Source organism: Leptosomus discolor, chromosome 12 (assembly GCF_034619465.1).
Source record: "Leptosomus discolor isolate bLepDis1 chromosome 12, bLepDis1.hap2, whole genome shotgun sequence".
NCBI classification, from domain to species: domain Eukaryota; kingdom Metazoa; phylum Chordata; class Aves; order Leptosomiformes; family Leptosomidae; genus Leptosomus; species Leptosomus discolor.
The window spans coordinates 19815102-19841752 of NC_141402.1; the positions used below are offsets into that span (position 1 = coordinate 19815102).

General features: G+C 40.7%; 2 protein-coding genes across 4 annotated transcripts in view; one reads left to right on the top strand and one right to left on the bottom strand.

Moving 5' to 3' along the window:
• The first annotated feature begins 914 nt into the window (after positions 1 to 914).
• Positions 915 to 16859, top strand: EIF3M (eukaryotic translation initiation factor 3 subunit M). 3 transcript variants are annotated; one of them, XM_086471951.1, is made up of 11 exons: positions 915 to 988; positions 2370 to 2502; positions 3793 to 3931; positions 4165 to 4288; positions 4833 to 4936; positions 10124 to 10207; positions 11561 to 11660; positions 12099 to 12180; positions 15367 to 15510; positions 16095 to 16155; positions 16581 to 16859. In XM_086471951.1, the coding sequence occupies exons 1-11, from the start codon at positions 947 to 949 to the stop codon at positions 16699 to 16701; spliced, it is 1134 nt and encodes a 377-aa protein (XP_086328077.1). In that variant the 5' UTR covers positions 915 to 946; the 3' UTR covers positions 16702 to 16859. The 3 variants fall into 3 exon arrangements, with proteins under 3 accessions (XP_086328077.1, XP_086328078.1, XP_086328079.1); XM_086471952.1 differs by having other exon boundaries at positions 4833 to 4927; XM_086471953.1 differs by lacking the exons at positions 2370 to 2502; positions 3793 to 3931; positions 4165 to 4288 and having other exon boundaries at positions 4833 to 4927.
• An 811-nt stretch (positions 16860 to 17670) lies between these two features.
• CCDC73 (coiled-coil domain containing 73) overlaps positions 17671 to 26651 on the bottom strand; it is a 56568-nt gene continuing 47587 nt past the window's right edge. Inside the window, exons 16-18 of the mRNA XM_086472320.1 lie at positions 24183 to 25733; positions 20985 to 21118; positions 17671 to 17874 (exon numbers count right to left, since the gene is read on the bottom strand). Of these exons, the coding sequence (XP_086328446.1) occupies positions 17671 to 17874; positions 20985 to 21118; positions 24183 to 25733 (1889 nt within the window). The remainder of the gene's footprint in view (positions 17875 to 20984; positions 21119 to 24182; positions 25734 to 26651) is intronic.

The following is a 26651-nucleotide window of genomic DNA, read 5'->3' on the forward strand; positions in this document are numbered from 1 at the left end:
AAACCACAGGGAAATCAAAGTTTGCTTGTGGTTTTCTTTTTCCCTCCACTTCTTTTTCTTGGCTTTAATTTTAGCCTTTGAAACATGAGGGAAGTCAATTTATGTTCCTTTCTGTCTGCCAGAGCTGTCGAATAGGAAATTTCTTAACTCTTTAGCTGAAAAAATGTGCAATACATTGGTAACACCAAGTCACAGATTGTTACTCTTAACCGGAGTATGAGCTGAGGTGTTAAGGCAAACTAAACAACAGGTTACTAACACCTGGTTAGGAACTTTTGTCCTTTCTCTGACCACACATCGCTTCCAACATACCTAAATCTATTATTTCAACTCTTCAAGGAAAAAGGACAGGTGAGAACTCATACTTTTAAGGGAGGTGAGGGGGTGAGGTGTACGAGATACTCCTTTTAGACAGAAAGAGAGAAAAAAAAACCTTTTTTTTTTTTTTCTCATGGCAATAGCCCTGGCGTGACAGACACGCTCGCCCAGCGACAAAGGGCGGCCTGGGAATACCTGACTGACGGCGGCCAGCCACTCCCGCCTCCCTCGCACGGCCGAGCGCTGAGGCGGCCTGCCCGGCGGCAGCCACCACGGCTCCCTGCCGCCCCGGCAGCCCGCGGGGCACAAACCGGGTCCGGGCTGCCGCTAAGCGGCCCGGCGGGGGCAGAGCTCGCCCGGGCTGGGCCCCGCCGGAGGCTCCGCGCCCTCCTGAGGGGCAGCGGCCGCCGCCGCCTCGCGCCGTTCCCGCCGCCGCCTGCCTCCCTCCCCTCCCCTCACAGCCCCGCCCAGCGGCGCGGGGCGGGCAGGGCGGGGCGGAGCTCGAGACGCCGCCTGCCCCGCCCCCAGCGGCGGGGAAGCGGAAGCGGGCGGCGCGCGGTACCGGAAGTCGCTCTGCCTTTCCGGTGCGGGCGGCGTGCTCGGTCGGGCCGCGGCAGCCTCCGCCGCCATGAGTGTCCCGGCTTTTATCGACATCACGGAGGAGGATCAGGTCAGCGGCCGGGGCGCAGTGGGCAGCGGGTCGCGCGGGCGTCGGCGGCAGAGCGAGGAGGCCGGGCGGCGGCCCTCGGGGGTCGATCCCGAAAGCGGGGCTGGGACGGGCCGCGGTGGCCTGCGCGGGGAGCCGGGGGGTCTGGCGGGGCGGGGGCCCAGGGGCCCGGGCCCGTCCCTGTCTGGCCTGCCGCAGGCTGCCTTGCTGGTTGCGACCCGGCCAGCGCTCCGTGAGCTGCTCCGGGCCTTTTCCCAGGGAGGTTTAACGGGCGGAGTAAAGGAGCCGTGAATGGAGCGGTCAGCCTGTGTTTGCTGTTTCCTCTCCCGTTCCTCGTCTCCCCAGTGCGGTGTTTTTCTGCTCAGCAGAGCTTTTTTATAGGAGAGGAAAGCTGTTTCAGTCACGGCCTGGGACGTTAATTAGGCGTGTTGGTTTTGCAGAGCTCACGATGCCGCAGGCGGGAGCGCTGTGGCTTTTGTCTTCGTTTTGTCTTTGAATTTCAGGGCTTGTTGTTCCCACTGTCTTTTCGGTGGTGTGTATATGTACGGTTGGAAATCCACAAGAAACGCGTATCCAGCTACTAGCCTTCAGTCCAGTTTTCACTTGCCATAATGTCTAGCAAATCCCCATCAAGTAGTTAGTGTGAAACATCTTCAGTGCAGTCAAGGGCCCTGGAGCATTTAGCAGCGTCTTATGGTACTTATGGTGGTGATTTGACGTTGGACTCGGTGTAGCTTACAGCTGGTGTCGCAGTAGCATCCCGGTCAGAGTTCCCCTGTGCCGGCAGTTGTGGCTCTGCTGCTGAAACTGTGGTTTGTGAAGTAACACGTAGGCCTGTCGCTGGGGAAGGTACTTCTTAGCGTAGGTTTGAATCCTAACGAGGTAAGGCAGGTCGTGGCATTGTACCGGGAACTGTCTCGAACTTGTGTGAAGGCTGTAAGTTCTGCCTTCTCTAAAGTGGTTTTTCTTTTCTGGTGAAGAAGCAACTGAATGGTTTTGTTGGTTTGCCTCAGGTTTTCAAAGGGAGTAAAAGGTAATAAAAATTCGTAAGAAGAAGGCATCTTTGTCACAAAACCTTCCTAGGCCTGCTGTCCTCTGACCAGCTGCAAGGGACGCGCTTACGCTGGGAAAGGTTCACAGGCTGGTTGTGGGGTCGATTCAGTGAGCGGCAAACCCGCCACAGCACATGCGGCACCTGACGTTGAGGTGGAAGAGAGGCGGTGTTGTGGGGTACAGGGTGGTAGGGAGAAGTGAGAGTGAGCAGTGGGGGCAGAGGAGTGGTTGCAGAACAAAAATCTGTAAGAAATTTAAGTCCTTTTGAGTTTGGTGTTCACAAAACAACTGTTTTGTTTTGTGTGTGTGGTCTTTTTTTTTTTTTTTCCAGGCTGCAGAACTTCGAGCTTACCTGAAATCCAAAGGAGCAGAAATCTCTGAAGAAAACGCTGAAGGTGGACTTCATGTGGACTTGGCACAGATAATTGAAGTTTGTGATGTGTGTCTGAAAGAAGACGACAAAGGTTTGCATCTTTAAGTGTTGTTGGTTTTGCTAAACATGCAGCCATCAGTGCTGTCAGACGGTAACCGGTGGCACAAGGTAGGGTATGCTGCGTGGCTTGTGTGTTAGCGCATGCAGCATCATAAAACTGGGAGTGCTTATTTCCATCAGTGCTATGTAAAAAAAAAAAAAAAAGGGGCGATAAAAATAAGACTTACTGTCAATTAACGGCTGTGATGCTGCAGGTCAAGAAAAATTAAAGTAACGATAAAAATTAGGAGTAGACATCTATAAGTAGAAGTTTTAAGGCCTAAACATGAATTGATTATTGTCTGAAAACGCTAGGATTTTCGGTAGTCAGTAACTCTTCTTGAGTTGGGGCTGTAGATCCTTAGAAACTGCACTGATGTGTTTTAATGGCACAGGTGATGCTGCAGATAATAGCCTTAAATGATCTTGCTGTGCCTGCTGTGCTCTGCAGCAATATACAAACTCTGCTTAGAACTTCTACGTCTAAAAAATCAGTTGCTAACATGAATAATAGGTGGTGTTGGAAAGAATGCATGGTTCAGCTGAGAAGAAGTACTTAGGATTATTTTTCATGTTGCCTTTTACAGCAGACAATTGTGTGTGAAATACCAGAGAAGCTTATTGCTCTGCTCTTTGATGTTCAGGTGTCATTTCAGGGAATAAATATTTGCCATATGTAATGAATTTTGTTCTTACCCTTTGTGTCACTGGTGCTTGGGCAGACTGAAAACACAAAACTGTCTGGTCCTGTTTAGAAAGGCTGGACCACCGTGCTTAAAACAGGATCTGGGGAGGTTTTTGAATAGCCTTTGTCCTTGCAGGTGTTTTCCCTGTGCCCTGGCTGTCCTTTTGCTCCTGGTGAAACGTTTTACTGTATGCGAGCACTAGGTGTTGGTATTCTCCCTGTAGAACTGTGGGACAGTTTTCTGGATGTGGAGGAGGAAGCCACTGTTTTTTTAAGACCAAACCCGAAAGTTCTCTGACTTCTCTTATGTGTGAGCAGAGAATTTGGAGCAAGTGTGATATCAAATACCAAATACTGTTTTGACCTTAGAGTGGCAATTCTCGCTTTACGTGGAGATGTGTTGGTGAGAGACCACTCGAGCCAAATCTCTGGCACGTTCTGATGAATATCCAGGTTGGTTATCCTGGCGTTTTCTCTCTTGTACAGTTCTTGCTGGTGGGCAGTAATCGTTCACAGCAGAGGTAACTCTCCAGCATAAATAGCTCCTGGTGGTTGCTGCCTGCAGTTTTAAACAGCTGCTTGTTCTGTTTTGTGCAGATGTTGAGAGCGTGATGAACAGCGTAGTCTCTTTGCTTCTTATCCTGGAACCTGACAAACAAGAAGCACTGATTGAAAGCCTGTGTGAGAAGTTAGTAAAATTTCGGGAAGGAGAGCGCCCATCTCTTAGACTGCAGCTGTAAGTATCGTACAGAGGGAGGTGAGACACTGGTGTCTGGCACAGTACTCCTTCCTCTGCAGAGGGTTACCTTGGATGTCGTTAAATCAGCGTGGTGTGCCGTTACAGTTCACCATGGGCATAGGGTGCCACCGGCTGCGTGGTGTGTGCTAGCAGGCGTCTGAACAGAAACATCGGTGTGCGCTCCAGGAGTGGTTTTTGAAACCTCTTTAACTCAGCTGTTTGTGGTTTAGGCTGAGCAATCTCTTCCATGGCATGGATAAGAACACTCCCGTGAGATACACGGTGTACTGCAGCCTTCTTAAAGTGGCCTCGTCGTGCGGTGCCATCCAGTACATCCCAACTGAACTAGATCAGGTAATTAACGTGGTGCTTCGAGTTACGGCCTATTAACCGTGTTGCGTCTCACTGAATGTTAGTCAGGGGTGATGCAGACTGTCTCTGTTAGAAATTGCCAGAGCCCAGTGAAATACGAAACTCAGAATACAAGATTTCTTACCTTTTAAAGGCCTGTCTACAGAATCTAAATCAACTTGTCATTTATTTTCTGTTTCTGATGTTGGACGTAGTTAGATGTGGTCTGTTTGATTCCTGTGATAGTCAGGAAAGTGAGAAGCTGTGATCAGGAGTGAGGCATCAAGTTCTTGGCCCTTGCTTTGGGATAGGAGTGTATTAGAATCCCTCATCCTTATTTAGGAAGTAACATGGAGAGCACAGACTTCTGGCTTATGGGAAGACTTCCAGGTTCTGCTTGGGGAGCGTGAGAGTCAGAGGACCCAAAGGAGAAATCTCTGTGCAAGATCTTTTCAGTCCTTTTCTGTTTGAGAGAAAATGAGAAGTGTTTTCAATTTTTATTTTAGTCTCTTCCCTGCTGCTTCTTTTTCACTTGTATTCTACCTAGGTCCGAAAATGGATTTCTGACTGGAATCTTGGCACAGAGAAAAAGCATACTCTTCTGAGACTGCTGTATGATGTCCTAGTAGACTGCAAAAAAAGGTATGAAAGGCAAGTAACAGATACTAGCTAACTGTATTTTAAGTTGATGTATTGTAAGTGATCTGTAGGGAAAGTATTTCTCACAGCACTTTTAGTCTGTATTGATAATTGAAGTATGTTGGGGGTTTTCTCTTTTTATGTTTTTAAGCACTCTTACATTAAACCAGTGTTTCCAAGAATACTGAAGTTGTGAATTAGCTGCAAACCACAGACTCCCCAAATAAAACTATTCCTTTCTATAAATATTAGTCTTTGAGCATTGTAGCATTATGCCAAGTTTATTATTTAATTGCACTTTTGATGTTTTAGTGCATGGTAGTGCTATCTCTTAGTTACTGATGTTGAGAGGCTTATCAATCACAGTGAACAGGATTGGTCTTTTTATGTAAACATTACGTTTAGGACAGAGCTTTCCGCTAGTCATGGAAATTAATGTCCACAGAATACCTGCTTGGCTGTTTTAACTTATTACCCTGGATCGTAAGAAGCACCTTTGCCCTAACAAGCTTGGCAGACTAGTGTCTTCTGGCCTGTAAAGTAATCCTGTAAGTTAGCGTGCACCTTAACTGGGAGCTGTCATCGGGTTACCTTACAGATATGATGCCGGGTGTTGACTGCACTGGCCAGGGCCGTAGGGCTGGGCTGGTATCCAGAAGGAGTGTCAGGATGTTGTTCCACAACAGTTTCAGCCTATCTAAATTGTCCCTGCTGTAGTTTGGAGGGGGTGGGTGTTGCTGCCCCCCTGCCCTTCCCTTTCCTGCTGTTTTCTGAGTTAGTTTTCTAAGTTTTTTTGGTTTTCATAGTGAGGCAGCATCAGGACCTCTGCACCGCTGACTTGCACTGGTAGCAGAACTGCACTCACGTATCCTACGTTTGCGTAACCTTCTACTGCTGCAGAAGGAAGCAATTCTGTCCAGTATCCCCCATTCCTGTCCTGTCCTCTCCAGTACCTGTGTGTCTTTGTGCTGGTGTAGGCATGTGTGCAACTGCATGGTGGATTGGGCTGGGGAGGTGACCTTGCCAGGGGTTAAAAAAGGCAAGTCTGGAGCTGTCATAGGAAGAAGAGATTTTCTTCTGGCAGGAAAGTTAGCTTATTCTGGCCTGGTGGCTTTGTAGCCTGGAGATGTTGCATCGGCATGGCAGGGTCATTTTTAACAAACCTCAATTTAGGGATGATTAATCCTTGTGGAGTAGTGAGCTGCCACATTATTGGGAATTCGTATTCCTGTTCCTGATATTAAAACGCTTTTGCATTGGTTGCACTGTATGACAGATCTCACGTGGTCAAAATGATTTCAGAAATGTTAATCAGAGGCTTGTACATGGCTTGGTGCTTACGTCGTTTCAGAAATATTACACTGTACTCTGTGACACTCCTGCTCTTTTAAACACTTCTCATCCCATTGATTGATTGAGAAGTTTTAACTAGCTTAATTTCCATACTTAATAGCTAACTATTTTTAGCTAGTCTTGTTATCAAATCTATGGATTAAACTTACAGTTTTTGTTTCCAGTGCTACCAGTACCCTCGCTACCAAATGTTTTTTGCTTACTAATAATAGGCGGTATTTTTAAGTTAGGCATTAAAAACTATCACAAACCCTGTAATATATTACCCCTGCACTCGGTGTCCTCACCATCTGTTGCAGCAAGCTTTGCACTAAATGGAGCAATTTTTCAGAGCGCTTACACGTCTCTCCAGAAAAGAAAACAAGGAGTGACCCTAGCACCTTTGACCTGGTTCACTCTCCTGGATCAGTGGGCAGTATTTGCAATAGTATGGGAAACTCACAGCAGCATTCCAGCTTTAGCACTCAGGAATGTTGCTCTGTCTAGCAATATGGGAAGAGAAGTGGGAACTGAAAAATAAGTAATAAAAATCATACCTCAGTTACGGTGTTGATATATGATCAAGGGAAAAGAATGCATTGTTGAAAACAATTGAGTTTAATTTTTTGGCGTTCATTTTATGTTCTAACTTCACTTGCTGTGGCAGAAGGAAGAGTTTTCCATAGCTCATAGACTTTTCCCCAACAGATAAGATGGTGAACAGATTGGTAGCTCGTGAAAAGCAGATGATGCTGCTGTTATGTGTGGTGTTCCTTTTCCTGCAGTGATAAGTGAAAGCTTGTTTCATGAAATCATTTCCAGTCGCTTTCTGGTTGAAGTTTCTTCTTTCTGATGACCAAAATCACCTTGATCTCTTTGAAGAGGGACTTTTCTTTCCCATGGTCAGCTGAAGAAAAATTGGTGGTGGTGGCTGGAAAACAGGTGGCTGGTGTGGCTTGTTTGAGATCTGCATTTGGCAGCTGAACTTGGCAAGAGATGGTGACTTGCTCTGCTGCTTATGCCCCTTGCCATAAAGGTTCTGCAGTAGAGTTGTGTGCCTCAGCTGCTTTAGTCTTCACCGTTTTCCTGGCTGGGTTGCTATGAAACTGCAAGGTGACGCAACCTGGTTTCTTTTTCAGACGAAGATGGAGTTTTACAGGCCAGCACGGCTCGTGTACGGCCAGAGAGCCAAGTGCTGCTGTGAGGCCCTGCCAGGCGCCAGCCTGGTGCAGTTACAGCCGGGCTTTGCCAGCGACCTGGCGGGATTTGGAGTGGGATTAGTCCTGCCCAAGTTTACATTCAAACAGGTCTGGCCAGCCTGGTTACTAATACCTGTAGCAAAGAGCTCAGCACGTCAGGCAGCTGCGAAATAATTGTTTCATTTGATTTTCATTCCTTTTAATATAATGTAATGTAGAGGAACTTGGTTCCAGCATGTTACTAAGTCTCTGAATACTCTATTTTTTTTTTTTCTTCCTTTTATCTAACATTACTCTTCAATTCTCACTGCCTTTTTGTCATCTAGACTGGCAAGTGGAGCCAAGAGTACTTGTGCAAGTTGTCTTGCTAGAAAACATGTTCACGTTTGCATCTTAGGTGAGATACGCGTTTAGCAATGAGCTTTGGTAAAATAGTGATCTGTGTTACTGCTTTAAACATACTAATTTTTGGTAGTGACGTGACACTGAATGGAATGAGTAAGATGAAAAGGCCTGCTGTATATGCTGTGGCTCACAAGAATTTAGCACAGAAAGTTTGTAATTGTCTTGTAGCGTTCTGATGTCTCAAAAGGTTTGACAGTTGAAATCAGTTAAATGCATAGTTTCCAGTTTTTGCTCAGAAAGGAAGGGGAGGCGAGGAAAAGTTACAGAAATCTGTAACAGTTCTGAAGTGTGCAAGAAAACTACTGAAAGCTTGTATTAAATAAGGAGTCTTACAGTGTTAGCTTTGAGCACATGAGCTGAGCCTCTCTGAACACCTCTGTAGTACCAGTCCTGTATCAGACTGGTTCTTTGTCTTCACCAGAACATCTAGTATTGATAAGATTTCACCAGTGCAAAACCCATAGTCTATCATGGTGACTGACATGCAAATGGTTCTGTCGTATATAAAGCTGTCTAAATTAATTTTGTTTCACTGATACAGAGCTATCAGTTCCTGTACACCCCCGTATCAGATGCCACGACAAAACATAAGCTGACCTCTTTAATGCCGGAGTCTTAAAACAAATGCTTCATTCAGGTTTACATCCCTGGATGCAGTTCTGGCATAATGGCTGGCACCTACAGAAAATTGCCCTGTCTTGGGCACAAGCTGTCTTCACTCAGTGTGCGTCCAGGTTATGCGTGATATTGCTTGTTCCCATGGTGTCTTAATATTTATACTGCACATCTGTGAGATCCCGTAAATTCTCTAGGAGCACAAAACCTCACCCTACAGAGACGTTGTCAAATGGTAGTATTGTGAGATTTAAAATAAATACCCATGTAAAGGTAGTGTCGTTGAGCTATAAACCCCATGCAGACCTGTGCTGCTCTATGGGTTAAGCCTGTATCACCGCGTACTGGGAGTGTTGTGTTGGTTTGTTCCTTCCTTGTGCAATTTATGCCAACTTAACTTTAGTGATTACAGTGACTTGAAACTTTGTTCTTGCAGTTTTTTCTTCTAAGGAAAATTTTGTAGGTCTCTTAGATCACACGGGGAAATTTCTTGTATCTGGAAATGAGCTAGTTTGAAGGAAGAGCTTAGCTTTACACTAGAACTCACTGTACTCTGGAGAGGAGTATCCAGCCTGCCTCCTCTGCCCTGAGAAAGTACCTCCTCGTCAAGTGGTTGCCAGTCTGTGTATGTGCGTGGGAGGCTTCTCCAAAACACCTGCTCATGCTCCCGAGTTTTGGTTGTGCTCTCGCTACCGTGTTCTGGTTGTATCTACGTCCACATCCTGTCGTCTCCAAAGGAAGGGGCAAGATGGCCTCAGCAAAGTCTGTCCTCTGTGTGGAAGAACCGTCACAGCCTTCTGCTTTAATAGTTAACAAGAGGTCCATGAGAAATAGGAATATACACACATTGTGTGCACTGCGTATATTTTTTTTCCGAAAATGTTGTAGAAAGCGTCGGCAGTTGCTGGCCTCACTAGTGGTAAGAACTGTTACGTGAAAATAAAACAAAATCTGTTAAAATGACACAATAACGTCTCGGAGCTGGTTGCAGTAACGTTGATGAGCTGTTGTTTACCAAATAATCTGGGCAGACAAGGCTGTGAGTTTACTCCGTTTTCTCAGAATGCGTTGGTTTTGTAAAAGCTGTCTGTCAAAGCGGGTTGGAAGCTGCTTGGTTCACAGCAGCCTAAGCCAATCCAATTGCTGGCTGCTTAACTTCATCAGTAAAATGAGCAGCTCTCACTGAACGCTTGAAGAGAGAATCTCTGAAAGAAGAAGAGGCAGCTTTTATACAGTCATTTTCCTGACCATAAATATTCTTTAAGATATGCCATTTTACATTTGAAATAAACTTTGCAGCGCTACTTATTCTGCGGTGATTAAATCCAGATGTGCATAAGAGGAGCATTCTAGTGAACCATATAAAGCTGTTCCTAGCTCAGAAAGCTTTTTCCATAACCGGCAGGTAATTTATCAATTTAAGAGAATGAAATGAAGGGTGAAGATAAACATTTTGTAGAACAAGAATTGAAAGAATACATCTAGTTAATTTGTTCTCTCCACTAGAATTAAAATGAATCATCTACATCTTTTTCAAGTGTAGTTTAATTTGACCCATAACATCATAATGGAATTATTTAAATATTTGAATGTCTTGTCTGAACTATTTTTTCAGCAATCCTGAGGTAACTTTATTTTTCTTCTGTAGCGACACTGCCGCAAAGGTAATGGTGGAGCTACTGGGCAGTTACACAGAGGACAACGCTTCCCAGGCTAGAGTTGATGCTCACAGGTAATTCTGACTTCCTGCTCCCTTAAAAGCAGCTTTTTCTCGGTTGCTGAGCTGTTGATGGCCTTACTGGTAAAGTACTGAGTGGCCCGGCAGGCCAGGGCCCTGCCCTAGCCCCTTTCCCTTTCCGTGGCTGACCCGATCAAGCGTTCGTCCGTGTGGTCTGCAGCGGGGTGGTTGGTTCTAGGCAGAGTCAGGGTTACTCCGTTGTGCGAGTGCACGGGAGTGTTTCCAGTCCCTGCTGAGAGACGTCAGCCTTGGGTGAGGACTTCGTTTACATCAGCTGTGCCGTCAAAATTTGAATTGGTGTCCTTTATTTCAGATTTTTTACTTACTGATTCTCTAACTTCAAGTGTTCTTTTCAAATACTGCTTTCTGTTGGACAGAAATTCTCGCTCTTTTCTGTGAGCCAGGACTAAGGACGTAGACTGTGCAGGAATAAACTTACTTGTTGGAGAAGCCAGGAGTAAATTGATTTGTAACAGTGTATCTTCCCCACTGGTCAAAATGAGTAAAAGCTTGTATTTTGACATTCTACCTATCGTGATTCTTAGGAATTAGATTTTTAGTAAGTCGTGTAGTTCTGCCAGGCGTGTACAACCGATAGTTCTCAAGGGAGTTGTTTATATGGAGCACGGAGGAAGATCGGGATGACTCGTTTTGAAAATTGAAGTGTCTGTGCGTCAATGAGAACTTCACTGAGTCCCCTGCAGCGATGCGAGGCCCTTCACAGCTGAAAGAGCACGTCTGCCCTGGGTTTGTCATGCTGCTGCCTCTGGGCAGAGCTTGGGTTCTTCGGGGTGCGTGCTACGTGGCGGTGTAGGCCGTCAGAGTGAGGGTAGCACTAAGTCTTCTAATGTGCTGCTGAACAAAAGCTTTCATCTAGAGTTCTAGAAACACTTCAGGTCTGTTTATAGTCTGGAGCTGCAGCTGATAAATCATAGGCCTTGCACTGTTTGGTGTTGGGGTTTTCTCTGTTTTGTGTCACGTATTCAAGTATAATTAATCTTCCTAAACAACTTAATTCTATGAAATTTTAGGAGGACAGTAAAAATACCTCTAGGAATGAAGGCTGGGCTGGAAATAAATGCGTAGTTGGAAACAGTAGGGTGATCCGTAGCCTTACCACCTGGCAAACTTCATTTGTGATACTGGGCAAATTACTTAATGCTTTCCGTGCCTTGCTTTTTACATCTGTAAAGTGAAGATTAAAATTGGAATGTGACATGTCTTACATTTTAGAATAGTTGAAGACCCTTGGGTGTTGCCTAGAAAGCAAGGAACAACAAATTGAGTTGCACTTACTCGTAAAAATGTGTACTGCTGTAAAGATAAGCATTTTCCTTTTCCAATTAGATGTATTGTACGAGCATTGAAGGATCCAAATACCTTTCTTTTTGATCATCTTCTTGCCTTAAAACCAGTCAAATTTTTGGAAGGAGAACTTATTCATGATGTAAGTAACTTTGCTTTTAGAAAGATGGTTTGATATCTGTAGAGCGCCTTGTTTTATTAGTGTCTTTCGCAATTCATTGGAATAGTTATCTGTGGTGGAAATACTGAGCTGCAACGTACCTTTTCTTTTAATGCTTTTAGAATTAAAAAGTTAAAATACTACATAAGAAATGTTTCCCTTTAGAAGGTTCAGAAACTCAGAGTTACAAATTCAGCCCTCACATGAGTTGTGTAGCGAAACTGCCTCTCAGGCCTGAGAAAAGGAAGTAAGCTCAGCAGAGATTGCCCTCAGCTATTGACAGAAGACAGAATTTTAGCTTTTAAGGGTTTGTGTTTCTGTTCAATACCAGGGGTTTGTATGTATTTGTATCTGTTCAATCTGCAGGGGTAAACATAGATAATATTTAAACTGTTCTTATATTTGTTTTCCATCTTCCAGCTTTTGACAATTTTTGTAAGTGCTAAACTAGCATCTTATGTCAAGTTTTACCAGAGCAACAAAGACTTCATTGACTCCCTTGGTAAGTTTTCAGTTCATTACATTTCTGACTATTTACGTGGCTTAAGACAGGAAAGCCATGAAGTGCTTCAGTTTGAACCCATGTAGTGAAGCCAAAGAAATTTAATTGGAATTTTAAAGAATGGATTAGCATTTGTAGACTCTAACCCCTACTAGACTGTAAACGGACCATCTAACTGTGATTTGTTCTGCTGGGACAAGCTGGTTTATGGCTTTGGAAGAGAATTGTGGTTTTCACCACTTCTTTTCCCTTAAACCTTTTGGGAGGGGAGTTTTAAGGCATTGATCCTCTAAGCTGGACAGGAGATCACAACTTCATTGAGTAAGCCAGCAGCTTGTATAAATCTCTTACATTTTTTTTTTATCATTACTATCCTTAACAGCTTATCATTACTTCTCCCGGACAGCAAGACAAAACATGCAAATAGTGTGTGTGTGTACGTGTGTCTGCGTGTGCTGATGCATTAGACCTAGCAAGCCACAGTCTGTCCCAGTTAATTTGTTTCATCACATGAAGCAATGTGATGGAATGTTAATGTCAGCACCCTCTTTATTTACACACTGTGGAAAAAAGGAGTAGTAATTAACACTTTGACACTCCCCCGTTGATGTGTAATTGACTGTTTCAAAGGAGCACTGGTTCATAAGCTATTGCATGCATTAAAATTACGGTTTTTTATATTCCAGCTTTTTAGGACAGGGGTCAGTGACAATGCAGAAGTTGTTCAATGATGCAGATTTTTTTATTACTGCATTAAGGTTTTGACATATTGGTAATGAATAAATGTTTCCATAAAAACCAGATTTTTTTTTTTTTTTTTTTTACAACTTTGATTTTGAAATGACACTTCAACGCTGGCTGAATGCATTTGAGGAAAGGCATAGTTTTGCTAAAACAGAGTTAAGTGGAGCCTTTTAACATATGCATTATTTTGTTTAATGGGGTGTAGTATAATTCTGAGAATAATTACCCTCAATGCTTTAAAATGCTGGTACTTTGGGTATTAAATAATGGAAATATCAATGTGATTTTTCTGTGGATAAAATTAGCAGCAAGTTTTTGGTAGTTTGTAAAGGTGTATATAGGGTAGGCATATCTTTTGCTGTGTGTATTCAAACGTTAGTTGTGCAGACATCTCGTGCTTTTCTTTCTTAGGGGTAAGTGGGGTTTCTATTGTAATTATTTTTATATATTGAAATGGCTTATCTGTTAGTTATTTGTCCACAGAATAATTTGCTGAAAACGCTGTTATGCTAACATTTGAATAAATTTATGGAAGATTAATTACCCATATATGTAGTATTAATTGTATAACATACAATAGTCGTGACTTCTTTTGCTTTGCCCCCTATATCTGTGTTTACCTCTGTGAATGCACAGTGTGTGCATTTTCAATACATCTAGGATTCACCTAATCCTAGTAAAATCCTTAAATATCTGTGTAACTGTTTTGAAAGGCAGCTTTACTTCCAGTTAGCTTGATTTCTCACCTGCTTTATGGTGTACTCAGAAGATTCTGAATGCCTTCGAGCAGTGGACAAAGTAGAGATTCTGAGGTCGTGCAGACCAGAGTGCTGGGAACTTGGTCTGAGTGTTTCAGCCAGGCCTTTGAAAAACAAGGGCAGTTTGGTATAGGAAACAGTACAATTATTAGATGGGGCATTAAAAAATTCTTCAGAACACCTATGATCTGAATCAGAAATAAACAGATTTTTAACCATGCTTTAAATATTATTTTCTTATAATAACTTGCCAAGACGTTTGACTTCAAAATAAAGGACATTAGTAATAGGATTTCGGTGGCAGTCCAGCATCAGCTTTAGTTCTGCCCGTTCTTGGGTCAGGACCAACTAGAACTCGGCCCGAGAGCCGTGCAGTGAGGGCTCCTACAGGTGGCATCAGTTTGTTACAATTAGTTGGTTTATTAATGCTGACAACTTAGGCCAGCAGTAGCATTATCTGTGTCAACTGCATCGCCCTAACATGTCCACATTTAGTCTGGTATTACCAGCAGTCTTTTTCGGAAACTTAATCAGCATCTCATTTGCATTTGTTAATTAGGGTTAATGTGTGCTAATTGATTTTTTGATGCTTGTAGAGTTCCATTAAACCCAGTTAGGTATAGTTGCTGGTGCTCCTCATCCGTATGAATTATGGTGATCACATTTTTTTGAATCTGTGCCAAATAGTGAACCTGCATCATAATTATAGGTAATTAACACAACATGATGTCCTGCACTAATGTGCTTTCCTATTAGTGTGTGGATGTTATAAATTCCAAACTTAAATATTTACTGAAGCAATGTGAACGTTTATAATGTCATTCCAAAACAAAATGATTGACATTCATTTTAAATAAACTTCCACCGAATCTTAGTTGGTGCCTCACAGAACTCGGATTAAGAAATGCCTTTGTTCATCTGAATGTCTTAACTCTGTTGACCTAGACCTTTTTTTGGGAAAACTGTCTCTGATTTAAATGTGGAAGCCCTTGGCTCGGTTCCTCGTGTTGCCATCCATACAATCCTGTAAAAGATCTAACCTAATTTTTAATATCTGGTCCTCTGTTCTTGAAGAGACCTTTTTTGCCATACTAGAGGCTGTAAGCATACGTGTGACTCATGATGCTTTTTTGCTGTGGCATAAACTGTTAATTTGGTGCCAAAGCCCGTCCTTCTGGCACAAAAATGTTTTGTTGCTGAACGATTACTGAGAGAGGTTTATTTCCAAGCAGCCACGTGAGAACGAGCGGTGAGGCTGTACGAAAGTTTTGACATTACCAGTCATATATTTTCCATTTGTTGTTGCATCACTGTTCTTCCAGATGATGCAACTGAAAAATTCACTTGCACCCTCTTTCCACCTAAAATTCTGTTACGGTGATGTTTTTACTGTTTCAAAAAAACTGTGCTTCACTTTTGTAGGTATTTATTGCCTCTTACTGACAACGACTGAGTCTTGAGGGATTCACAACTAAACTAGCTATTTTAGTGAAATACAAGGAAGATGCGGGAATTAATGTTTTTACTCAAAAAAAAATGTTGATAAGGACAGGTGGAATATTTTCTTGATGTGAAAAAAATTTTTAATTATTGGAAGCATATGTAGTAAAAAAACCATGAAAAACAAATTAATGAATTACTGAATTATAATTCATATCCATAAACTATCAACACTTTTACACAGGCTTGTTGCACGAACACAATATGGCCAAAATGAGGCTACTTACTTTCATGGGAATGGCTGTAGAGAGTAAAGAAATATCCTTTGACACAATGCAACAGGAACTTCAGATTGGAGCTGATGATGTAGAAGCATTTGTTATTGATGGTAAGAACTGTGGTACTGCACTTCACGCCGTGCTAACGAGCGATACCATTTATAGTCCTCTAAGCTGATGTGAAGTAGTCAGAAAAATATTCATTTTGAATTTTTGTGTTTGTTACAAGATGTAGCTGCAAAACTACATGCTTCAAGACAAGGCTAACTGTTGTCTTTTAAATGGGGTTGTGGGTTTGGGTTGGTTTTGTTTTTTTTTTTTCAGCGACAGGAACTGTATTTTATGTAATTCTTTGCAGAACTAATAAATTGTTTGCAGGTTTAATTTGTCATCTGGTTTTGTTTGCTGTCATTAAAACAGGATGTGTTTGTAGGGGAGAGAAGTTCATAAAAACTGTACAGGATATTGCTTTAATGGATTGGCATCAAACAATAGGATTCATGCATGACCTTCATCTTCTTACATCAGTTTGCTTTTCTGCCTACTAGACTGCTAAAAGCAATGGCAAAACAATATTAAGTGAACTGCTGTGTTGTTATGCTTGTATTGATCTAATTTTGAACAGTTTTCATGCAGTTTAATACCTTTACGGTATGTTGAAAATATTGCTCAGAACAGCATTGCTTTTTTTCAGCTGTGAAGACAAAGATGGTGTACTGCAAAATAGATCAGACACAGAGGAAAGTAGTTGTCAGGTAGGACTTAATTCTTCATAGCATTTTGCAGAAGTTAGTGTGTTCTAATTATTTCACTTACATTTGTAGAATATTTTAACTAGAAGCAAGGTATTGTTCCTATCAGTTGCTCGTAGTTAAATAGTTGCTATTTATCATAATTTTATTAAAGCTCACACTGAATGTGATTAGCTTATTTAATGAAAGAGTCCTATTTTCCAGCACATTTCATTTAATGACCTAATAGTGACAAGAATACTAATGACTGTTGTTGCTTTAAATATTTGGGAAGGCTGCAGAATTCTCTAACTAGTAAGTGCAGCCCTTTCTATAGAGAAAATAAAAATTTTCCTATTCACTTGTGAGTGTAAAGTAATGCTATAAAAGAATTCTTAGGTGAGCATGACATCTAGTAATTGTCTTCCAATTTTGTTTTACTTCTCTAGTCACAGCACACATCGGACTTTTGGAAAGCAGCAATGGCAGCAATTGTATGACACTCTAAACACCTGGAAACAAAATTTGAATCAAGTGAAAAACAGTCTCCTCAGTCTCTCAGACACCTGAAACATTTTTTTTGACCTAGATTTGTCACTAGAAATGAAATTTATTGAAAACGTTGACAATTTGTGAATGTTTCCAAAAATGTATGCAATTGGTTTAAGAAAGCTAAATATTCTAAATTGAAACACAAAAAAAAGCAATAAACTTTACATGGGAAAATATCTTCTGTTGATTTTCTTACATAATTAGCAACAACCAACCGTGGCAGTCCTGGTTATGCTTCTTTTGTTCTTTAAGTTTACGATATGAGGATCTTCCTTTGCAAGAGGGGAGGAAGGGAGGGAGATCAGAAAAGTGATAGTGCAAGTAAGTGTGTACAGTAAGAGAAAATTTCCGTTACACCCTAAGGGAGGAAAAATGTGAACCAGTAAGAAGTGAAGCTTTATGAAGCAGGATCTGCTGCCTTATCTCTGTAAATCATACCTGATGCTTTAGTGTTGAAAGAGACCTTATGGATACAGAATCAACTACAACAGATACATTTAAACAATTTGGCAGCAAAGGTAAGCAGAAGATTTTCGTGATCTTCTGCCACTTAGAACTGCTGTAAGTTGTTGTAAATGTTTGCAGAAACCATTGTGTTTCAAACAGCTGATTTTGCTTGAAAACCGAGTGAGCAGTCTGACAGAAACCAAATTGAAGTATATCAGCCCAAACTTCTGAAGAGCAGAAGGGTACTTTTAAGTAATAGCTTAAATTTATTTAATGGATATTAAAACATTAACTTGTGAACTTTTTAACTTCAGGTAAAACCCATAATAACTTGGGTTTGATCGCAGAAACAGAGAACCAGCATTATTAGTAGGAATTGTGTCCATGTTTGAACATAAAAAAAGGTCTGTATGCTGTATGGAACATGAAAGCATGGTTCATATACACCATATTCTAAAGGAATACCTCTACAAATCTGGGTTACCTAAGTGATTTACCTGTGCCTAAAAGACCTGCTCTTTATCTCCTGCCACTGATTTTTCACTGGCCTTCTTCATATTTTCTTTTTCTTGCTGAATGAAGTCTCTCCAAATCCAGAAATTTCTCAATTTCTTCTATTTGGTTTTGTATAGTGGAGCTGGGACTAGAACAGCTGTCCTTATCTCTGAGCATGCTTTCGCTTCTTGCTGGAGTTACAGTCACTTGAGAAGAATTCTGCTCATGCTGTAAAAATCCTTCTTTCACCTGACAGAATACAAACTTAGGAGTTAACTATCCAGTGAAGTTCAGGTAAAAGGTTCAAATTGTTGGATTTTGAGCATTAAGCAGGGAAAGAAATGCGAACAGAAAGATAAGGTAATTGGAAAAAATTATGTTTCATTTGAAGTGCTTGCTTCAGCTTTAATTTAGAAAACTTGATAATGACAAATACACTTTTATAAACCAAACCTTATTGTAAGACTTAGTACAGGAGAGTGTGATTTTTTTTTTTTTAAAAAAAAAAAAGACAACCTTGTACTAGAATGCAGTTAGCAAAATAAATAGGTTAATTAAACAGTTTAATGTTGCAATTGACATTTCTATTGCTGTGCAAGCATTTGATTAACAAAACCCAAAATCATGAGGTTTCTGGTGTTAACTCCCTCTCTGCTTCACTGTATAGATGAGAAAGCAAACATCATTAACTAATGTGAGGTCTGTAATAGGTTGGGTTTTTTATGTTAAAGATCTTTCTGTTCTCAGAACAGTTTTAATTACTATTTGATAGATAATTCCAAATCAAACACGTAGGGAAGCAGGCTTTTTTGCTTGAATGACAAGTTCTCCACTCGGGCTCTCGGGGAGGCCAGCGTGCAGCACCAGCCACCGGCCCGAGCCCAGGGGCACAACAGAGCCGTGCTGCACAGCGCCAGCGTTGCAGTGGTTCTTGGGGATCTGTAACGGGTCAGCTCAGACTTTGGGTTTGTGCTAGAGTAAATCTCTTACAAGGATTACAAGATGAGGCCTTCCCCCTCTGCTCAGTTATTTTTTTAATATTAGGCAACTGTGCTGCAACAAACTAAGCCACAAAATCCTTATCGGGCCTGCCTTTATTTTAGCACATGTGCTAAAACTTTCCTTCCCCAGTGCACAAGCGTTTCTTGAAGTTTGAAATGTGAACAATAAACTTTATGCAAATTGTTGACTTAGCCTGTTGCATCTGTAACAACATTACTGCCATGCAGCTGAAGATACTGATACTTCAGGTCAATATTGACTGTAATCTCCATTTCAGTGAGGAAATAGCTTCTTCATTTGAACCTTCATTTCAGTTTTCAACCTGTTAGTTCTAGTGGCCATATACATACACTCTCCTGAGCTCTTTCCCAAGGCCTCAGAAAGAAACAGATCATACTTCATTGCAAGCCACTACTCAAAATCTGAGGAGTAGCATGTGGGGCTGCACCTGTCCTGTACTAATAATCCAAAAAAACCCCTTTCATTTAGGTCTTCCACGTGTGGAAGGGAAAAGCCATGCCATGTTACTTAGATTTTACTGAAGACAGCAAGTGTTTAGACCTCTCTGGAGAAGTAATTGCGGTTAGGGAATACAGAATAGCATTTTAATACAGTTCTGTGACAGGGGGTTAGAATAAAGCTTTAAAAAAAAATCTCAGCCGACAAACTAAAGGGCCTCAGCATTTTCACAGCACTGAGTAATGTGGCATCCTATGGGACACACGTGTAACAAACTGGTCGCTGAATAGTATGACTACAGAGTTAGGGACTTGTGTTTAACTGAGCTGAGGATGCTGAGTCATCCTTGCCTTACTCAGACATGTACAGACTGATGTTTAAAAGAGTTCTTCATATTTTTACTAGAATTTCAAGTGCACCTGTAGCATTTCTTTTATCACTTTTTAGAGTACCGTACTTTGGTTGAATGAGATTACCCAAATTGTAGAAAGCTTAAGTTTGCTCTAGTTCTACATGTTAGTCAAAACAAGTAAACTGAGCAGCAAGAAAGACTGCTGAACCAATTTGTAATCTCCCAACAGCTTTTTCATGTAAGTCATAAAAATGACAAATTTGAGGACAGAAGGTAGCAGAATGACACCAACACAGAAGGGAGGGAGTGGTCTGTGATATCGCAGGCTGAGATTTCATAGATTAAGAATTTGGAAAATAATCTAAGGTCAGACCATCAAGGCACTCTGTTCCTGTCCATCTCAGCTTTTACTTAGCCAGCGCATAAGGAGCTTTAGTTTGGAGGTGACAAAGTAGATATAACCACAATCAGATAATGAACTACAGCTTTGTATTGGCAGTAGCTTAGGTATTTTAATTCACTTAATTCCTGGCTCCACCTCAGTGAGAAAAAGCAAGGGAGACACAGTAAGTACCACCACTGTGCTTGGTGAAAAATCCACCTTGCTGCCATTCCTAGGTAGAGTCATATTAGGAAAGTTCAGTAATTTAAAATATCGGCCTTTACTTCTGAATTTCAGAGAATGGAACTTCTAATGGCATTGAGAGCTCGTTTAAGTCCGCTGAAGTCAACCAGCTTTGTCACTTGAAAACACTACACCCTGACCTCAAACCTCAGCCAAAGGAGACATGTAACTACCTGAGAAATACCTCTAGAACCTCTCCTAAAAAGGAAAGTCAACTGCAGTCGTAAATTATTGTATCACCTTTGAATAGTATGTTTAGCGTTAGGTCAAACCCTAATAGAGCAGTTGTAGCTGCGCAAGCTCCACAGTCTAACATTGATCTGGAAATGCAGTGTGAGCCATTGCTAGTGCTGTCCTGAATGAAGTTGTCTTTCAGGGAAACTAGGTTTATTTTTAATTCCCTGCTTTTACACATGCTTGTGTAATGTCATCCTACTAGATAGTAAGATAACGTTAAATATGGTGTCACGTGACTGCAGCACGGAATAGATGGATAGGGTCTAATTCATAGATACGCTGAATTTTTGGTCTTTCACAGGTTCTTTTAAATAACATGTTCCTGTCAAGTAATAAAGGAAAAAATGTTTTTATACTTTTACTTACTAAGGTTTTTTTATTTCTTTTTTTTTTTATTTTAACTCCTACTTTTACTGTAGGTGATGATTTTTATTAGGCTACACAATGAACTACCCTCTTCCTCCCCTCCCAAACAGACTGGTTAGCATCTGTTTGATTCATATGCTGTGACTTTTTCCTGCTGCTTTCTATCAACCTTAATTGTGAAAAATGGTGCCTTGTTGCCCTTTTGATATTATTTTGGAGATTGACTCAGCCTTAAAGTATCCAGATGCGTACAGTTGTACAAATGTCTGTGGAATTAGCTCACTGAGGTCTGGTCCGCAATATTTTTAATTGACTTACATGTTCTGTGGGAAAAGAAGAATCATAAAAAGGCTTTGCTGTAGCATTCCATTCTTCACTAGGGTCTCCCTGGGGGTCTCCATGGATACTGGAGGTATTCAAAGTGTCTGCAGCTCTGTTAAAACTGGTAGAACCTGATTGACAAAAAGGAAATGGTAACAACTGCAATTTAGTCTCTAGGCGCTAATTGTAAAGTAACTAAACTTCTGGTTTGCCTCTGATCTTAAGAAATGGAATATTTTTGTTTTAAATCACTGAATTGCTGTTGTAGGCTTTTCCCTCTTCATTTTTTTTCTTTCACGGCCTTCTGCATCTATTTTGTCTCTAAAGGTGAGGTATGTTTCTACTCTCATTAAAAATGTTTTATAGCATTTTCACATATTAAGTTAATGACAGATTAAAATTGTGATTTACAGAAAAAAGTATGTATTCTGAATATTCTAACTGAATATATTTTTTCCAAACAGTATTGCTTTAAGACTCACCTTCTGATAATGATAATAAAATATGTAATTATTGCCATCCTGATGTGATATTCCAGGGTGACTTGTAATGAAAAAGACATTCTAAATACAAAGGTTTTAGACCAACGACATTTTAAATAAGTTGTCTTTTTGTACGTGGCTATACCTAATATTTCAGGAAATCAGGCTATAGTTATCTACTAAAGGTAGGAAGGGCAAATAAGTAGATTAATCATAGCTGAGAATAAGGCTCCGATCCTGCAACGGCTTTACGCACTGCTAGTAGCCTCCACTGAAACCAGTATCGTGTTCCCTGCCAGATCAAAACATAAGCGTACTTTCACAATTACTCATAATGCAAAGAGCTGTTTTGTCACTACACCAATGCCTGTTGGTCACTGCTACAATAGTAAAAATCTTTGTTTTGCTGTGAAAATACATGTTACCTCACGGTTATGTAACAGTTAATTAAGAATACTGTCATTTTCTCTTGGGAGGAAGAGGGAACCGGTTATGAGTTTGTGTTTGTTTTCTTCTTTAAGAGTTTGCCAGGAAGATCTTGCCCCTTCCCAGTTCATTCCTCCATTTACTGATGTGGAGCGGCTGCTTTCTGGGAACCAGTTGTACGAATAGTAAATAGCGTTGTGGTTAGGCAGTAAAAGGAATTCCCTCGGATAGGCTTACTAAAGTCTTCCACCAATGCTCTTCACCTCTATGTCTCCCATATGGCTAAACTGTTTGTGCTTCAGTAAGTAAAAAAAAACAGAACCAAAATCAAACCCCAAAATTTAGGGACACTGTCCACATGGATTCCACTCCAGGTTTGCTATTTGGGAAAATATCTAAACCCAAAACATTTTAAAACCCCCAGCCCCAATAAATCTTGGAGGCTGTGGTGCTGAGTACCACAATGACTCGTAGGTGCCCTGACAGTAAGGTTCTCTAGTCTCCAAAAGAGGTGCAGGATTCAGAGAGGTCAGCACGCTGAAGTGGGGACCTATCTAATTTAGGCAGTACAGTAAGAGTGAGAGGGACATCTGGGACCCAGACCAAGATCCTCACTGTGAAGTTTTGCTAGAATTCAAGAGGACTGGTGACTGTACTGGTCACAGGGCAATTCATGTGGGGAACTAGAGTTATATTACAGTCCCTACCAACTCCTTCGGATGAACCTCTCAGGAGTTAAGTACTTTGCATACAGAAAGGTTTCTGACAAGAAAAGGAGGAGGAGCACATGGAAGAACTTCAGATAGAACTGTCTGTTCTCACAGAAAAGAGAGATGCAGAACATAACATAACTATGCATTCATTTTCTTGAAACAGGCATCAAAATTCACATTATTAAAAGAAATAATGTACCATCAGATCAGGATTCTGCTACTTTGTTACCACTGCTATTGTTTTAGGGACAAAGACTTTTCTGAAAGCGAACTTCAAAAAACTGCACCTGTATACAAATACACATAGGCAAGAGACCAAGTACAGAAATGAAATTACCTATAAACCTAAATTCATAACACCAGAACAAAAGAAACCAGACTGCTGGTGTTCCAACCCACTGCCACTGCCGCAAAACTAAGGGATGGGAGTCTGTGCTGCTCTGTGGATGTTCCAGGGGCAAAGCTCAAACCATGACATCAGCAAAACCTGAGGTAGACCCAAAGGCCCTGTATTGTGGGTCTAACTCTTTTGAAAAACATCTAAGCACCCAAAGCTCCATTTTTCTACAAAAACAGGTGCTTTCATTTCTTCTAGAGCCTAAGAGATCATCTGCTTTTTTAAGCATACAGTGTGCATTAAGAATAGAAACCACCTGCAAGCTTTATTGTGAGAAAGGAAGGCACCACTTATGTTGTCTTTTACTCTGTCCAGTTACTGAAGTGGAGGAGCTTCACTAAATGTATTGGAGTCAGTTTGCTGTGGAAATAGAGACGATACTTTCATTACTTCGGTAAAAAATTGAGTTTAGAAATGGCACTTTTAGTAAATAAAGATAGGGGTAATCTAGTAGCTAATCTTATTGCAAAACAAATCTAATATACAGTTTTTCCACATTTCAGTAATGATTTAGAAACACATGAAATAAACTTCCTATTTACTGTTTTTCTTATGCAAAATACAGCTCAGCCAATAATCAAGTGCCAACAGTAGGAGATGAAAAAGCTCCTTGAGCACTCTTAACAGCTTCCAGAGCTTCAAAGAATATCAACTTCTCCTTTCACACATTCAGCACATTCAGATGGTTTTAAGTGTCCATCTGAATTAAAGATGTACAACAAAATAAAAAAGTAAACTTTCTCTGAGCCCCATTCAAAAGAAGCATCTACTGGTTGAAAAACTACCCTAATTTTTATGCAAAACGAAGGCACCGAACAATTTCCAAAAGCTGCTTAATGCTTTTCAGGTATGTGCAGAGCCCTGACAGAGTATGCTCTCCATTAGGGTTAGAAATGCCTATGAAAATTCAGCTTGTCACTGCACTGCTTTTCTTTCACACAGGGAAATATGGGAAAATGTATTTAATCAGATAATTGAGCAATCAAAAGCTGTTTAGTTGCATTTATACCATAAATTAACGGAGAAATCTCATGTTTTGATTTTTTTTCCATATAACTAAAATGTCAGAAGGTTTACTGTTTCTAATGCTACACTAAGATGCAGAAATTTCACATTTTGATAATTTTCTAAGTATATTCAGTACATGCTTTAAAATATAAATGCTTATTTTTCTTACCTAATCCAGTTTCTCTTCTGTCAATGTATTCACCGAGATTTTGACACTGTGTTTTTGAAATAACGTTTGTGTTTTCCACTAAGCATGGTAGTTGTTTCTCTTTTAAAAGGGAAGGTTCCTCGGAAGCTGAAGCCCATGTAGCTTGACCTCTCATTTGATTTACTCTTGAACAAGAATTGAGGTCTAAAAAATTTAAGTATACTGGAGTTTTCTCAGCTTTTTTTTCTGAGGTTGAAAGATCAAAGGATGACCTTCCACTTATGTTTACTAAATTTCCAGATGTTCTCATGGGTAAAGAGCATGATTCTTTCAGGTGACCCTCAGCAAACTTCCTTCCTGGAACTGTACTGTTCAGTGAGTCTTTTTTCTCTTTTAACAATGTGTTATTTGTTGAATTATTAATCTCCAGGGAATGTCCTTTTTTGATGGAGTGTATCTGAATATCGTCATTAACTTTTTTACATGGAATTAGTTTATCTCTGCTAATTCTATCTGGTGGAGGTTTTTTATAAGCAATTATTTCAAGACCATCAGCCTTTACTGGAGATACAGCTTCAGCGTTCGAAGAATTTGTAGCATTCCCTGTTGGTTCAGTACTGTCTTGTTCGGGTTGCTTGCTGTGCATGTCATCCACGTTTATTCCTCTTTCTATTTTGGGGGGGCAGAGATTGAAAGTACCTAAGAGAGACTTATTATCACTGTGTTCTTTTGTAGCATCATCACCACCTGCATTATCACAATGAACGGTTGGTAGATCTTGAGCATCAGTTGCTGGAACACCAGTACTCCTCAGGGCACCATTTCTGTTTATGTTTTTGGCATTATCATTGTAATTTTTGTCTTCAGAAATGACGTGTGTCTGTTTTAAAGGAAGTTTATCTCTATGTAAACCACTCAGATTTAAGAAGTTTTTTTCTGTGTTATGTAATTCATTGCCTACATAACTGTCACTGTCCAGCAAGCTAGATTCTTGGTGTTCTGTTTGAGAATTTTCTTTAATATAAGATAGGATGCCAAAACTTAATTCCTTAGCTCGATAATTATCTGTACTTCTATCACACACAGTATTCTGAGAGCAAAGAATCACTTCAGACTCGGCTTTGGGTGCTTCGGGTGTCAGGACATTTTTGTGGTGTAGTATGGTATTTGATTTGTCTGCCTTGGTACAATTTGATTCATCTGTAGAATTGCACCATTCTTGCTTGACAGAGTCGGTCTCCTGACTTCCATTTTTCTTGTAGGCACCCATAGTCCCAGTAGTGTCTGGAGAGACCTTTCTTGTTTGTGTGTGGCATGCTGCTAATGGCTCAGTGCTGTCCTGTAGCTTTTGTTCTAAATTTGCATTTTTTTCATTCAGTAACACTCTACGTGTTGCCCCTAGATTTTCTGCTTCTTTGCACTCAGAGACACGTATTTCCGAGGTCTGTCCTTGAGTAATTAAATCAGTATCTGTGCAGAGGGTATTCCTGGGAGAAGACTCCCTTTGCTTTTCTTCATAAGGGCTAGCAACATTAATTTCATCCTTAAAACTGTTTTCAAGAACTTGTAAATCTGTTAGAGTAAGTGTATTCTCTAGTTAGTGATAGATAACCCAGAGGTTAAGTAATGCTTTATGTTTACAGTTTAAAATTTTCAAAGAGATAGACTCAAGATTAGTATCAACACTGATTTTTCTTATCTTGCATTATACACACAAGTCTATCAAAAAGTTACTGAAAATAAGTATTGCATTATGGTAACTTGCAAAATATTTATAAACTGTTCAAACAGAAAATATATTAACAGTTTGTGGATTTTAGGTATGGCTTACAGTTGAAATATTTCCCAACTGTCAGCCTTATTATTGAAAGGAGTCTTCATTACAAAGTTATAACACATGCTTAATCAACCATTGTGTGTCTACATAAAGTTTAAGCCACTGGTTACTACTGCAACTGTATTTGTCTTTGTATTTGAAAGCAGCATTTTTAGCTAAATGGAAAACAAACCCAAAAAAACCCCTGTATAAGGGACTATGTTCATTCCAGAAGGAATACGCTATGACTTGATGGTAGTGGGCCAGTGAGGAACAAGCATTTATTTCGATATCAGAAAGGTGTTTTCTGAGAGAAACACTGGAAGGCTGTGAGCATTGATCCTTTGAAGCAGTCACTCAGCACTTACCTTTGCCATGTTTTAGAGACTGAGCATTAAAGACTAAGTGCATTTCCTTTAGGTGCCTTCAAAAAATTACTTACTGGAGTTACAAAGGGCATTGTATAGAAAAGTATTGTGACTAGCCAGATGACGAGCACTTCATTGTCCTGTGCAGCACAATCACTCTTTTTTTGCCTTTTTCTCATTGTTTTTTAGCAAAGGGAAAGTCCTTGGTTTTGCTTCCAAACACTTCTATACACGTTATAGCTCTTCCTAACCCCTGTTCACTTTTTGAACTGGCATGTAGAAAGAGCTACAGCTTGAGAGGTTACA